This window comes from Pseudophryne corroboree, chromosome 12 (genome assembly GCF_028390025.1).
Source record: "Pseudophryne corroboree isolate aPseCor3 chromosome 12, aPseCor3.hap2, whole genome shotgun sequence".
Taxonomy (NCBI): domain Eukaryota; kingdom Metazoa; phylum Chordata; class Amphibia; order Anura; family Myobatrachidae; genus Pseudophryne; species Pseudophryne corroboree.
Genome location: NC_086455.1, coordinates 51,428,222 through 51,444,996, shown reverse-complemented (window position 1 = coordinate 51,444,996; position 16,775 = coordinate 51,428,222). Strand labels below are relative to the sequence as shown.

Below are 16,775 nucleotides of genomic sequence, written 5' to 3'. Positions count from 1 at the left end.
CGTACTCAGACCAGCGTTTCAGTCCTCTACCATTTGTCCGCAAAAACGTACTTTGTCCCATATCCCGCATTCTGACTCTGATAATGAGGGGTCAGAAATGAAGGAAGGTGAGGTGGATTTAGAGGTAGGGGAGTGTACTCTGTCGCAGGGTGTAGAGGCTTTCATAAATTCTATCAGAGATGTCCTAAATATCCCTGATAAGGTGACAGGGGAGTGTGAGGAATCTTTCTTTAATATAAAGAAAAAATCCTCAGACACTTATCCTGTGTCAAAGGAACTAAATACCCTGTTTGAAGAACTGTGGGTTAATCCAGGTAAGAAATTTCAAATTCCTAGGAGGTTATTATCATCTTTTCCTCCTGAGGATAGGAAAAAATGGGAAAATCCACAGAGAGTTGATACATCAGTCTCCAGGCTCTCACGTAAACTGGTATTACCTGTTCCAAGTGCAGCCTCCATATAGGATACAGCTGATCGTAAGATTGAGACTACACTCAAATCTTTGTATACAGCTGCAGGGGTGGCCCAGAGACCCACTATAGCATGTGGGTGGATTATTCGATCCATTGCTAAATGGTCTGGTAATTTAATTGAGGGGTTAGACACCTTACCTCAAGAGGAATATGTTTTACTCCTGCAACACATACAAGACTCTGCAAACTTTATGGTGGAAGCCATTAAAGAGATAGGTTTGCTTAATGCACGCACTACAGCTATGGCAGTGTCGGCACGCAGGGGATTATGGCTACGTCAGTGGACTGCTGGTGCGGACTCCAAGAAAGGTGTGGAAGGTCTGCCTTTCACAGGTGAGGCCTTATTTGGCGATGAACTCGACAAGTGGATCTCACGAGCTACTGCGGGTAAGTCCACTTACCTACCTTCTGCAGCTCCGCCATCTAGGAAGGCCTACTCAGGAATTACAGTCCTTTCGGACTGCCAGGTTTAGGGGCAAGGCCAGAGGTTCTTCTACCACCGCCAGAGGTGCTAGAGGTAAACCACGCAAACCAGCGACTGCTGGTTCACAGGAACAGTGCTCAGGCTCTGCCTCCTCAACACCTTCCGCATGACGGGAGTAGACAGTCTTTTTCCACTTTTTTTTTTTGGCTCCTAAAATGACCCAAATATATACTTATACCCATTTTTATGTACCCCGAATTTACTGAGAGCACTTATTTTGCAGAAAAAAATAGCTTTTATAATTTTTTTTTTTTTTATAACTACATATACTCATTTGACTCATTTTTAAGTACCCCAAATCTATTTAATATGACCTCTAATACACTTCTATACTGTTATCCTATGTTAGTTTGCCATTTTTTGGGTACAAGCTGATTTTCCTATTTTCACCTACACTTTTCAAAGCAAGAATTTTCACGCAAATCCTGATTACATGATTTTTTAATTTGCACCTATTCAATTTTAAAATCACAAAAACAGGATTCTTACTGTGAAAGGTGTGGTGAAAATGAAGAAATCAGCCTGTACCCAAAAAATGCCAAACTAACACAGGATAACAGTACAGAGGTGTATTAGAGGTCATATTAAATAGATGTGGGATACTTAAACTGAGTCAAATGGCTTTTATATGCATTTAAAAAAAATGAAAAAATATAAAAGCTATATTTTTTTCAGCAAAATAAGTGCTTTCATTAAATTCGGGGGACATAAAAATGGGTATAAGTATATATTTGGGACATTTTAGTAGACTTACAAAAAATTGGAAAAAGACTTGACTACTCCCACCTGCAAGCCTAAAAACATTTGTCCCACTGAAAGCACCCCAATATATCTGTCCCATACCTTGAACCCTGAATTCTGTCACTTTGCACTTTTTCACCCCAAAATTACATGTCATTATTGCCCAGCTACAAATAATTAAAAATGTCAAAGTGCCTACTTAGTCATTAGGGGAGGGAGGGGTGTCCCATGGGGCTCTGAACCAAATCCTGACATTTTTACCTTTATAATAGAGATGTTCCCCAACTTTAAACCTGCTCAGAGTAGGTGAAGTGAAGTTCACTGTAAAATTATCAACAATAAATTATTGGGGCTAATTGAATAGGGGTCTTTCACATTTTGCAGTTAAATTGCAGTTTTTCATGCACAAACGGGTTATTGCAGCTAACTGAATACTCCCCTACATGTAATTAGAAATCTGCACATCTACATAGAAATATACAAATTAAAATACTCCCTTGGCGGGCAAAATCATACCTAATGGTAATTTTTGTTTTTAACGAGAGAATTATAATTAAACATTAAAATACTCATACAGCCAATCAAAATCCCATTATTTTTCTTTCATAGCCTTTTAAAGTATACTTTAAGGTTCAATTTAAACATAAAAGGGACATAACTCATTTGCCTTAGGTTGATAACGCTAATTGAACTCACCTTTTCTTTGCACCCAAAAAATTATTAAGTATGAAGTAAAGGAATATATAATGAACTCTCAGAGTCAGGCAAGATTGATAAAACATGTTACACTGGAATCTCCATATTTTGATTGACAAAGGGTCAAAATTTCAAAGTGATACATGGATTAGGCACTGAGATGTTAATTTTTTTCAGGATACACTTCAGAAAAACAGAGCATCAGGAATGGCATTTGCCAGCAATTTTTCAAAACTTTGACCCCCTATATCTCGAAAACTGTGAGGCCTAGAGAAGAAATTTTTTACATGGGTTAGTAGCTACGTGGTAATATCAAGTGTACAAAGTATCATGAAAATCTGGGTCGGTGGGTGTCATGCTTGGGTGAACTGACATGGAATGACCCCCCTTTGAACACCTTGTATCGGTGGACCTCAAATGGCTCACAGCCAAGGTCATTTTCTTGTTGGCGATTGCCTCTGCAAGAAAGGTCTCAGACTTGGGCGCTTTGTCCTGTCGACCGCCCTTTCTGATTTTTCACCGTGACAAGGCAGTTCTCTGAACTTGACCTGGTTACTTACCTAAAGTGGTGTCTTCATTTCATCTTAACCAAGAGATTGTGGTCCCGTCCCTTATTTCTTCGGATTTATCGGCTAAAGAACGTTCTTTAGATGTGGTTAGGGCTCTCCATGTCTATTTGAACCGGACTTCCTCCATTAGACGGTCTTATGCCTTCTTGTCCTGTTTGGATTTCACAAACATGGCTTGCCTGTGACTAAGCAAATTCTGGCCAGATGGATTAGAATGGTGATTGCACAAGCTTATGTGCAAGCTGAGCTTCCAGTTCCAGCTGCGATTAAGGCCCATTCTACTCGGTCTGTTGGACCATCTTGGGCGGCCTGCCATGGTACGTCTGCAGAACAATTTTGCAAGGCGGCTACGTGGTCTTCAGTGACCACATTTCTTAGGTTTTATGCCCTTGATACCTTCGCCTCCCAGGATGCTTCCTTTGGATGCCAGATTATCACATCCACTCAGGCGCGTCCCCTCCCTTGGGTACTGCTTTAGGTCATCCCTGATGTTTTCCTGTGGAAACCTTATGTACCCTGCTGCAGAAAGTAAGAATTATGGTAGACTTACCATTATTAACGCTCTTTCTGCCCACCCTGACGCACCTAGCTTCTTTAGGTTTGTATGGCATTAGCCACTGGCACCTTCTCCTGTCGAGAAAATGTGTTCTTATGTGACTAACATCTTCCTTATTTCTTGCCTACTTCCTGCATTGGACTGGTTAGCAAAACTGAGCTCACAGTGCCTGGAGGCGGGATTATAGATGAGGCCCCTGATGCATCCTGGCACAGCTAAAGCTTTGCCTGTTGGTGCCTCTGTATCTGGATCCACTCTACACCCTGACGTTCCCATGTGCACCCTATGTGCTTCGCAGAAAGAGAGTTAACAATGGTAAGTCTACCATAGCTCTTACTTTTCTGCTTTTCTGCATGATTACGTAAAACCATCATAATCAATAGGCCCCCAAATAAATTTAAAAAATATACCAAAAAGATTTTTTCTCTTAACTTTATCTTATTCTATGTGAGCTGGTTTGGGGCGGCTGTGCTCTTGCTGCAGTTCCTCAACTTCTTGATGTGTGGGAGGGGAGCCGGGGACAAAGGAAGAGGAGGTGGGAAGCCAGGAACCAAGAGGAGACAGGGACTGGGAGTCATAGAATACAGGTGGAGGGAAGCTAAGGACAAATAAGGAGGAGGTGGAGAGCCAGGGACAAGAGGAGATATAGAGACTGTGAGTCTGAAATTAGAGATGTAGGAGAGGTTAGGACCCAAGTCCAAGAGGAGACAGGGGCTGGAAGTCTGAGATTACTGGTGGAGGGGGGCCGAGAACAGGAGGAGTGGTGCCAGGAAAAGAAGGCGGTGTTCTGTGTATTAGTTGTGGAGGGGGCAGCTGGCGCTAACAGGAAAAGGTAAAAGCCAGAGGTTAGTAGGATTAGGCGGGTGCCAGGTATTAGAGGCAATGAGCTGGGGACTGCTGGGACCAAGTGTGCTGCGGTAATATCCTAACTCGCAGCAGGTGTCAGGCCATTAAGTAACTGACTGACACAATCAGCACGTGATGGCCCACAGAAAGCAGGCAGGGGAGGAGAGAGTCGGAGAGGAGACAGGGCTACGTGTCTAATCTATACTGACTGGCCAGGCACTTTCTGGCAATAGACAGTGCTTATGGGCCACATGGCCCACACTGCAGCTCTGCAGATACTAGTGGGCCAAGGTGCTGAAAATGGGACTGACCCGGGGGGCATCTGCCATCCTGCCCCCCGGCCCAGCGTGCCAGGGCCATATATCTGACATATATATAATTTAATTTGTCTGTTTGTTAGTCTGGATGAAACCAACGCGAGAACTTTGACACAGGGAGCCTGTTCTGGGCCTTCCACTGGATGGATTTGGATGAAAACTTTATTGAACTGTAATAACTGTCAGAACTAACCATAATTCAATTACCTGAAATAATGGTCTGAAATAACCATAAATCAATGAACTAAAATAACCGGCAGAAATGGAGATGAGAAGACAAAAATGTTGTGTAACCAAAAGTCTTGGAATAGCAACATTGATAACAGAAGGAAAACATAACCCATCTTGCAGTGGAAAAGGGATTATAAAACTGAGAAGAATGAAAAGCTGGAGATCAGGGCTACTGGCGACACCCCAACAACAAAAATCGACACTGAGCAGCCACCTCACTGGTGTGTTGGAAGAGCTATTAAGCTATTAATTATTTTTAATATGTTGAGAGTTACATCCAACTCATTGATAACTTAATAACTGGAAAAATTAAACCCAGGCAACGCCAGGTACTTTTGATAGTATGTGTGTGGTGTGTTTTAGTGTATGTGCATGTACAGTATGTAACTGATAGGTGGCACTCTAAAACCAATGAGTCTTGAAAAGGTGGTTTATTCTTTCATCATTTCATGTATGAACCCGTTGTCAGGAAACAGGAATGTGTGTAACAGTGCAGATCAGGGGTGTAATTAGACCTTTTTGGGCCCCATAGCAACATTTTTAAAGGGCCTCCCAGTGCTCTGCAAAAATGAGTGGGGGGGGGGGGGGGGGGTCTGACAGAGCAAAGGGCGGGACCAGACAGGATGGAGGCTGAGGTGATAGTTCTACATAAATATGTATATATATTATGTACACGCACACACATACAGATGCAATGTGAATATGTACACTGAGCTAGAGGAGGGGGAAAAGTGGTGGTTGCATGGATATTGGGGGGACACTGGGCTGGCGGGGGGGGGGGGGGCAGTGAGATGGGGCATTGGGCTGGTTGGGGAGGGAAGGGGAAGACGCTAAGATGGGGAGGTCAATGAGCACTAGACTGGAGAGTGAGTGGGGTGATATATGTGGAGGACACTGGGCTGGCTGCATGGGGGCAGTGAAATGGAGATGGGAGGGGCGAACACTAGGCTGTAAAAGGGGGAGACACTGTGCTCAATGAGGCTGAGGGCCACTGTGACTAGACTGGTAGGGTGAGAAACACTGTGATGATGGGGGCCACTAGGATGGAGAAGGGGGAGACACTTAGATAGGTAATAAAAAATAATAATTTTATTTATATAGCGCTCTTTCTCCAACAGAACTCAAGGCTCTTTACAGACATCAAAAACAATGCACATAATACAGAAGATTTAAGTAATACAGCAATAGCTAAGCCACACAGACATAAAAGAAAACCTTAAGCACACAGAAAGCATGATGCATGATTGGTGTAGGCATTTTGGGTAATAGCTTCCAAGGGTTGTGTATTCCCGCCTCACAAGCTACCAGGTGCGGTAGCCATCTTGGGCACTCTGCATAGGATTGCCCAGGGTGGAATAGCCTGCCCCTAGAAGAGATGACCCAAAATGGGGGGTGATTTCAGTGTCCTAAAGTACAAAACCACCAGGTCTGTGTATTTTTCATCCCATCCACAAGTGTACCAGATAAGGCAGCCATGTTGGGCGCACAACGAAGGTTACATTGTGGGAGGTGAGCCATACAATGCCCAGGGCATCTATGGAAAAACTGACACTTGTGTAGTAGTATGATGTACCCTGTATGTAAGGCGCAATGGCAGGGTGTGCAATCGGTGGAGGTAAACATTACAGAAAAACCACACAGTGGGGTGGGGGTGGGGGTTTGGGGGCATAATGATTGCAGGTAACCAGTGGCAGAAGGAAAATTGGGATAACATTATTTTGATAAGATCATAGTACGGATGGGTATGAGGATGTGAGGAGCACACTCACGACCAATGGAGATGTCCCTGCTGAGCCTGGTCCTGGTGCTATCCCCCCACAGTTCCCAGCTCATCTTGAGGGTTAGGCCCAGGGGCAGACTTGATGTTCTCAGCCGGAGAGGTGGTAAGCCTGGTCCTGGAGTTGTCATGGGAGAGGAGAGGAGAGACCACATAATGATCCTGAGTTGTGTTTGTAACGCAGTCCTTCTGTTGTTGGTTTGTTTGCCTTCTGTTTTCCTTCAGTTTAACACAGGTATAACACTGCTATTGATTTTATCTGCCACTTTATAACTAGCCACTGCATATACTAGGCACTGCAGCGTCCTAAAGGACTGGCGTCCTGACCTATGCTTAATAAATAAGTCTACAAACACATGTTCATCCTCATTACAACCCCCTCCCCCACACAGCAACCCTCCACCTTCAGCAAAAGGTGTTAATCAAATCTAACAAATGTAAGGTCAGTAAACCACACTCAGTCACTATAAGTTATTTGCGTAGTACAGATATAAATCCACTTAGAACCGCTTTCTAAACTTTTAACCATGCAGTGTAATTTGAAATATTCTGCAATATTTGTTTACCAAATAAAACCTTAGTAAAGGCAGTTTACAGAGTGTGTTTTAGATGGGGGGCACTGGGCTGGGGACATGGGTTGTTAGCATTGACCTGGAGTTGCTTGCCTGACCCACAAACACTCCATTCAGCACTACTATAAATGTCCCCTGAGTGTGAGTGGTAACTCAGCCCAGTAGTAGGTATAGGGTCTGTGACATGCATATAGAGGAGGTGCCTATTACACTATACTGACAAAGGGCACACGGCAGGTGTGGATCCAGGGGACTCCTGGTGTGTGTTCTCAGGTGGGGCCCCCTAGGTGTGTGTACACAGGTGGGACCCACAGGTGTGTCTGTATACAGATGGGGCCCCCAGGTATGTTTGTACATACAGGTGCTCACCAAATAGAGCAGCCACAGCTCCTTGGAAGACACCATCCTCCTGCTGCGCTCGGCTCCGTGTCCCGACCAGGGGTTCCCATGACGGGGAGGTGCTGTTGCTGTGGCCAGTCCCGGCGGAAGGTGGTGCGTGGCGCCCAGCAGCTTGGACACCCAACAGTGTCCGCGACAAGTTGCTGACTTCCCCCCGGCCTGCTGCACCAGCTCTGCTGTCGCCACGACCCCTCTCGGGTGCTGCCGGTACTGCGGCCACATTGGACTCCATTGCGCAACCTGTATTCTGCAGGTAGAATTTACCATCAAAGATTAAATCATTTCTGGTTAAAACCAGCTCTAATAGGTTCAAAAACATTTTATTGGTAGACCCACATACAGTACACTGGGTTCCCTGTAATAAACTATTTAACTACTCTAATACTCTCACTATGTGGAATACAGGGGTGGCATTCAGTATGCCGCCTGTTGGGATCCTGGCGCTCAGTATACCATCTCCAGAATCCCGACACCTGGCATACCGACAACTATTTTCCCTCTTGGAGTTCCACGACCCCCCTGGAGGGACGTGGCGAGCACAGCGAGCCCGCAAGTGGCTCATTTGCTCTCGCCCCGCTGACGGCCACTCATATTACACCCAGAATACAGGTATATAGACTATTAACATTGGCACTACAAAAATTGTGCGAGGAGGAAGCTGTCCCAGTGACTCCAATTTTGATAAAAGTGCTTTAGTAATCTTTAAGTAGGACACTGTCACACTTAAAGATTACTACAACACTTTTATTAATAATGGAATTACTCTGACTACTTCCTCCTCGCACAATTTTATGTAGTGGGATGTTGTACACACAGATTTAGCATACTATCCCCGGGCCAAATAATAGGACGCCCCAGTGGATCCACCAGTCTTTGCGTTTTCAACACTGTATAAAGTAATCGAGACACTGGGAAATCCACTGTAAGAGCTTGTTGTAATTCAATTGATATTTGTTGTAAAACAGCTTCAGATAGAAACAGATCCAATTCTTATTAAAATATATACTGTTGGGTCCCGTGGTAGGAGCTCACAGGTGCAAGTCTCCTTTTCATTGCTGCAAACATTCATTATCTTGTACCACTTCTTATAATTCAGATCACCCGCTGGGTGAAATGAGCGTGTGTACCCCCGCCACCTCCCCTCGCTGTGCTGAGCGGTCTGTGACAGATCGCTCAGCACACATCTCTCTAGTGTGTACTGGCAATTAGTATTAGAAATCTGTTTGTTGGTGTTCTTACCAAAATGTTCCTTGAGTTTGAGAGAATGATTTAATGTGTGTGTGTGTGTGTGTATAAACGTTCAGCAGCTTGCTCTGGTGCCTGATATATGAACAGTATAACTTGCATGCAGCTGGACGCACTCGCAAAGTCTTTCAACCAGACAAATAAAGAGCTCAAAGGCTAAGTATGTTGTGTATGTGCATATGTGTGTATGTGTGTGTGTGTATATATATATATATATATATATATATATATATATATGAAACCAGTAAATTGTCTATAAACCTAGAGCCTAGAAAAGTAAGACCATTTAAAATTATACAAAATGACACATTCAGTAACATTTACAATATACAAATGTCATTGCAAAATAAAGAATATAGGGTTTAAGTCCCTTTTAATACATTCACTGCATGGGAGCCGATGCATCATATGTTGCCTAAACAGTGTTTTCATTATCAGGTCCCAGTGGTGGCAGTGCTGGGTTCCGGAGGTGGAACACGAGCAATGACGTCATTCTACGGTAGCCTGCAAGGCTTGCAAAATCTGAACTTACTGGACAGTGTTACATACTTATCAGGGGTGTCTGGATCAACTTGGTAGGATCCAAAAAAATCTAACTGCATACTTTCTGAGGTTGTGCAGCACAGTCAGCTGGGTATTTCCTTTACTATAAATGTACTCGTTTTTCCAGGTGCATGGCCACCCTGTATAAAGAACCTAACTGGTCGCATGAGGATCTCCAGCACTTAATTAGCAGGGTACGGAAATCTGTTACATCTAGCAAGGCCCATGCCTTCTCAGCAGAGAGGATCAAGTACTACTCCCAAGAGCTGATGGCGATGGAGAGGGATGGGCAAAAAGTCAACTTCAGTGACCTGTGGGGCCTCGTGTTGGAATATTTTCTTAATCAGAAGGTACAGAACACATTTGAATGAAGCAATCACAGTTGTCCTTATACACTCTATGATCTATACAGAAAAAAGAAAATGCAGGTACACACTCTAAATACTAAGAACATTGGCAATCAGAACAATTAAAATAAACTCGGCAATTTTATATGGAGCATAGGTTAGGTTCTATCATAATTTTGGACAAAAAATATGGCTCCGCGCAAAATAAGTCCAGAGCACGGGACCCCCCTTCCCCCGGGCCAGGACAACCCACCCTCCCCAAGGTATCACACTAGGGAGAAGTAGAAATTTAAGTGTTACATTAATAAGAAGCAGGTCACAGGTGCGTGTTACACAGGTGAGCAGGAGTAATTTGTGTGTTAAAATGTTTTACATTAGAGAAAAACTGTTTAGATAGTAAATAGTGTTAGATTGAGACACAGAAGAAGTCTGGCCACACCAACCCTCTGGGGCCCATGTTCTAAAAACATTCCTAATACTGACATATTATATAAGTTTATTCATGACTTATTATTCATAGTGCCTATTCCAATATGTAGCCTGCAAATGCAAGGGCCATATACTAATTAAAAACATCCAAGGGCAGGTGGGAGGGGTGCTAGTTCAGGCTGAAGCAGTCTCCGCCGCATTCAAGTGTACACACATGTACACATTACAGAATATATGGGGGGTGGGGGGGGGGGGGCTGGACTGCACACCCTAATTCTAAACATAATAAGAGGTGGTACCATGCAGAGACACAGTCAAAAAGAGAAAATGCAGGTACACACTCTAAACACTAAGGACACTGGCAATCAGAACTAGTATAGTAAACTCTGCAATTTACCAATTTAATTATGCTTCTTCTTACATTCGTTTTGGACACAAATATGGGGTCACCTACAACGGGCAGGTGACCTCATCTGGTGGGTCCCTAACATTTCTAAAGTTCAAGTGGGATATACTGGGTTGGTGTGGCTAATCTGCTTCGCGGAATCATTATTGGAACACTTAATCTAACACTTGAATAGGTAAACAGCTTTTCACTCATGTAACGCTTCTCATCTATATGAAACACTTTGAGTACCGAGCTGCTGCTACTTATTAATGTAACACTTTCTCTAACACTTAACCTGCTACTTCTCACTAGTGTGATGCCTTGGGACAGTTGGGTTGTGCTGGCCCGGGGGTCCCGTGCTCTGGACTTGCACCTTAGGAATGTTAGGGACCCACTTTATGAGGCCAAAAAGCATGCTAAGAACCTCAATTGTGCTTGATTTTAAATTGCAGAGTTTATTATAATTGTTGTCATTACCGGTATTCTTAGTGTTTAGAGTGTGTAACTGCGTTTTCTCTTTTTTTTTTTGTTTGTTTGTTGTTGTGGCAGTACAGGTCTCTCTGCATGGTAGCACCTCTTATTATGGTTAAAATTATAGTGTGCAGTCCAGCCCCCCCCCCCCCCCCCCATATATTCTGTAATGTGTACACTTGAATGCGGCGGAGACTGATTCAGCCTGAACTAGCACCCCTCCCACCTGCCCTTGGATGTTTTTAATTAGTATATGGCCCTTGCATTTGCAGGCTACATATTGGAATAGACACTATGAATAAACATATATAATATGTCAGTATTAGGGATGTTTTTAGAACATTGGCCCCACAGGGCTGGTGCGGCCGGGCTTCTTCCGTGCCTCATTATTGTAACACTTTGACACTTATGAAAACAGTTTAGATATTAAAAAGTGTTAAATTATGTTCTACTTGTATAAAGAACAAAAGTGTTTCCCCTGAAGTGTCCACAGTACTTTCAATCGTGTACGGTACACACAAGATTTAAAAAGACCAACACAACCATGTGGCTAGGGGTTGGTATCACATTACTGACGACTGGGATCCCGTCGGTCAGCATCCCAACGCTGGGATCCCAGTCGCCAAATGCCGGCAGGAGGGATGGGGGGGCGAAGGCGAGCTCAACAGAGCCCCTTGCAGCGCTCGCCACAGGTTCTATTCCCACTGTATGGGTGTCGTGGACACCCACGAGTGGGAATAGTCCCAGTTGGGTCGACGTCCCAACTGTCGGGATTGTCAGTGGGTGGGATGTGGGGTCGGTATTGTGGCCAGCAATCTCCTGACTGCCGGTCACATAACTACATCCTGTGGCTAGAGGAGCGTCTCGGAAGATATGCATTTGCTGTAACCATAGGTCCTACACATGGAAATGAATATTCTGAAGAGTCTTGTGCTAAAATTCTATGTTGACCCTCTATGTTTGTGTAGTACATGCTTACACACGTAAGACAGAGATGTGAAGTATTAATATATTCATGCTGCCTATCACCCGATCTGTTCTAGGACAATCCAGCTAAACTGTCCGACCAACAGGAGTCTGTGTGCCGGGGGCAGAACCCTTATCCTATCTATGCCGGAATCAATGTCCGACTAAACATCAGTGGTGGTGACTTTGCAGGTCTGTTATGGCAAATGCTTTGTGTTTTTCTTCCCCTTGGCAGACAAGTTTTAAGGTGCAGCAGTTTTTTTGGGCTGACCACATTGGCAGAAATTTGTATCTGGTTACTAATGCGTTGAGTTAATCAAAATGGTTTGTGTTTTTAAAATACACTGACAAGTTTAAGCATACACTTAGAAATGGTACTCAAACATTACATGCAAGTACAAAAGTAATACAAACGAGAAAAAAGGAAGCGAGCTAGACAAAATGTGGGGCCTGTACAAAGCAAAGACTGGCTGAAAAAGCAACATAGAGATCCTGAAATTTGGAACGACTTGGATATTTTTCTCTGCAAAGAAGACTTTTCAGTGACCACTTAAAGCATAATGCAAACTAGAGGATCGTTATGAGAGGTGGTAGTGTACTCCAAAGCAGAAACAGGAAATAGCAGTGTTGTCATTGGCAATACTTTTGGTTCCACTTTGAGCATGCTCACCTGTGGGCTGTGACGGAAGTGAAGGCAAGTGGCCCATAATTGCTCTCTCATTTCGCGCACAGAACTAAAAGCATATTTCTCTAACGTCCTAGTGGATGCTGGGAACTCCATAAGGACCATGGGGAATAGCGGGCTCCGAAGGAGGCTGGGCACTCTAGAAAGATCTTAGACTACCTGGTGTGCACTGGCTCCTCCCACTATGACCCTCCTCCAAGCCTCAGTTAGATTTCGTGCCCGGCCGAGGTTGGATGCACACTAGGGGCTCTCCTGAGCTCTTAGAAAGTTATAGTCTTAGAATTTGTTATTTTCAGTGAGACCTGCTGGCAACAGGCTCACTGCAGCGAGGGACTAAGGGGAGAAGAAGCGAACTCGCCTGCTTGCAGCCGGATTGGGCTTCTTAGGCTACTGGACACCATTAGCTCCAGAGGGATCGACCGCAAGCCCAGCCTTGATGTTCGGTCCCGGAGCCGCGCCGCCGTCCCCCTTACAGAGCCAGAAGCAAGAAGATGGTCCGGAAAATCGGCGGCATGAAGACTCTGTCTTCACCAAGGTAGCGCACAGCACTGCAGCTGTGCACCATTGCTCCTCTCACACACTTCACACTCCGGTCACTGAGGGTGCAGGGCGCTGGGGGGGCGCCCTGAGGCAGCAATAAAAACACCTTGGCTGGCTAAAATACCTCAATATATGGCCCCAGGGGCTATATATGAGGTAAATACCCCTGCCAGAATTCCATAAAAAACGGGAGAATAGGCCGCGAAAAAGGGGCGGAGCCTATCTCCTCAGCACACTGGCGCCATTTTTCCCTCACAGCTCGGCTGGAGGGAAGCTCCCTGGCTCTTCCCTGCAATTCTACAGTACAGTAAGAGGGAAAAGAGAGGGGGGGCATTAAAATTGGCACTGTATACAGTATATTATATAAAAGCTATTAGGGACATAACTCAGTTAGTCCCTGTATATATATATAGCGCTCTGGTGTGTGCTGGCATACTCTTACTCTGTCCCCCCAAAGGGCTTTTGTGGGTCCTGTCCTCGTTTAGAGCATTCCCTGTGTGTCTGCGGTGTGTCGGTACGGCTGTGTCGACATGTTGAATGAGGAGGCTTATATGGTGACAGAACAGAGGCCGATATATGTGATGTCGCCCCCTGTGGGGCCGACACCAGAGTGGATGGATAGGTGAAAGGTATTAACCGACAGTGTCAACTCCTTACATAAAAGGGTGGATGACGTAACAGCTGTGGGACAGCCGGCTTCGCAGCCCGCGCCTGCCCAGGCGTCTCAAAGGCCATCAGGGGCTCAAAAACGCCCGCTCTCTCAGATGGCAGACACAGATGTCGACACGGAGTCTGACTCCAGTGTCGACAAGGTGGAGACATATACACAATCCACTAGGAACATCCGTGACGTGATCCCGGCAATAAAAAATGTGTTATACATTTCTGACTTTAACCCAAGCACCTCTAAAAATGGGTTTTAGGTTTGGGGAGAAAAAACAGGCAGTGTTTTGTTCCCCCATCAGATGAATAAATGAAGTGTGTGAAAGCGTGGGTTCCCCCGTTAAGAAACTGGTAATTTATAAAAAGTTACTGATGGCGTACCCTTTCCCGCCAGGTGGATAAGTTACGCTGGGAGATATCCCCTAGGGTGGATAAGGCGCTCACACGTTTGTCAAAAAAGGTGGCACTGCCGTCTTAGGATACGGCCACTTTAATAGGTACCTGTTGATAAAAAACAGGAGGCTATCCTGAAGTCTGTATTTACACACTCAGGTACTAAACTGAGACCTGCAGATAGTGCTGCTGCAGCGTGGTCGGTGACCCTGTCAAACAGGGATACTAGTTGGCAAACATAAAAACATATTAAAGACGTCGTCTTATATATGGGGGATGCACAGAGGGATATTTTGCCGACTGGTATCCAAAATAAATGTAATGTCCATTCTGTCAGGAGGGTATTAGAGACCTGTCACTGGACAGGTGATGCTGACTTAAAAAGCGCATAGAGAGCCTTATAAGGGTGAGGAATTATTTGGGGATGGTCTCTGGGACCTCGTATCCACAGCAACTGCTGGGAAGAAATAATTTTACCTCAGGTTTCCTCACAGACAAAGGTACAGTCCTTTCGGCTTCAGAAAAGCAAGCGGGTCAAATGGCGCTTCCTTTCTGTACAGAGACAAGGGTAGAGGGGAAAAAGCTGCACCAGTCAGCCTGTTCCCAGAATCAAGATTCTTCCCCCGCCTCCTGTGAGGCCACACCATGACGCGGGTGCTCCACAGGTGTAGCCAGGTACGGTGGGGGGCCGTCTCAAAAATTTCAGCAATTAGTGGGCTCGCTCACAGGTGGATCCCTGTTTCTTTCAAGTAGTATTTCAGGGGTACAAGCTGGAATTCGAGATGTCTCCCCCCAGCCGTTTCCTAAAATATGCCTTGCTGACAACTACCTCAGGCAGGGAGGCTGTGCTAGAGGCAATTAATAAGCGGTATTCCCAGCAGGTAATACACAAGGTGCCCCTACTTCAACAAGGACGGGGTTACTATTCCACACGGGTTGGGGTACCGAAACCGCATGGTTCGGTGTGACCCATTTTATATTTAAAATCCTTGAACACAAAAATTCAAGTTCAAGATGGAATCGCTCAGGGCGGTTATTCCAAGCCTGGACGAGGGGGATTACATGGTATCCTGGGACATCAAGGATGCTTACCTGCATGTCCCCATTTACCATCCTCGCCAGGAGTACCTCAGATTTGTGGTACAGGATTACCATTACCAAGTCCAGACACTGCCGTTTGGACTGTACATGGCACCGAGGGTGTTTTATCAAGGTAATGGCCGAGATGTTGATACTCCTTCAAAAAAAGGGAGTTGTAATTATCCCGTACTTGGACAATCTCGTTATAAGGGCGAGGTCCAAGGAGCAGTTGGTAGTCGGGGTAGCACTATTTTGGAAAGTGCGACAACAGCATGGTTGGATTCTAAACAGTCCAAAGTCACAGCTGGTTCCTATGACACGTCTACTGTTCCTGGGGATGGTTCTGGACATAAACCAGAAATAGTGTTTCTCCCGGAGGAGAAAGCCAAGGAGTTGTCATCTCTAGTCAGAGACCTCCTGAAGCCAAAATAGGTAGCGGTGCATCATTGCACGCGAGTCCTGGGAAAAATGGTAGCTTCCTACGAAGCGATCCCATTAGGCAGGTTCCATACAAGAACTTTTCAGAGGGACCTGTTGGACAAGTGGTCCGGATCGCATCTTCCGATGCATAGGCTGATAACCCTGTCTCCAAGGACCAAGGTATCTCTACTGTGGTGGCTGCAGAGTGCCCATCTTCAAGAGGGCCGCAGGTTCGGCATACAGGACTAGGTCCTAGTGACCATGGATTCCAGCCTTTGAGGCTGGGAGGCAGTCACACAGGGAAGAAATTTCCAGGGACTTTGGTCAAGTCAGGTTATTTCCCTACACATAAATATTCTGGACCTGAGGGCCATTTACAATGCCCTGAGGCCGGCAAGGCCTCTGCTTCAAAACCAGCCGGTACTGATCCAATCAGACAACATCACGGCAGTCGCCCATGTAAACCAACAGGGCGGCACAAGAAGCAGGATGGCGATGGCAGAAGCCACAAGGATTCTCCGATAGGCGGAAAATCATGTGTTAGCACTGTCAGCAGTGTTAATTCCCGGAGTGGACAACTGGGAAGCAGATCTTCTCAACAGACACGACCTCCACCCGGGAGAATGGGGACTTCCTCCAGAAGATTGTACACCATTGGGAAAGGCCACAGGTGGACATGATGGCGTCCCGCCTCAACAAAAAGCTATAAAAGATATTGCACCGGGTCAAGGGACCCTCAGGCGATAGCTATGGACGCTCTGGTAACACCGTGGGTGTACCAGTCGGTTTATGTGTTCTCCCCTCTGCCTCTCATACCAAAGGTACTGAGAATAATAAGAAGGCGAGGAGTAAGAACGATACTCGTGGATGGCCAAGAAGAGCTTGGTACCCAGAACTTCAAGAATTTATATCAGAGGACCCATGGCCTCTGCCACTCAGACAGG

At 45.4% G+C, this 16,775-nt stretch overlaps 1 protein-coding gene across 1 annotated transcript in view; it reads left to right on the top strand.

Moving 5' to 3' along the window:
* Positions 1-16,775, top strand: part of PLA2G4F (phospholipase A2 group IVF) — a 136,162-nt gene that overhangs the window by 88,816 nt on the left and 30,571 nt on the right. The window contains exons 12-14 of the mRNA XM_063947505.1: positions 9,345-9,481; positions 9,577-9,799; positions 12,128-12,242. Of these exons, the coding sequence (XP_063803575.1) occupies positions 9,345-9,481; positions 9,577-9,799; positions 12,128-12,242 (475 nt within the window). The remainder of the gene's footprint in view (positions 1-9,344; positions 9,482-9,576; positions 9,800-12,127; positions 12,243-16,775) is intronic.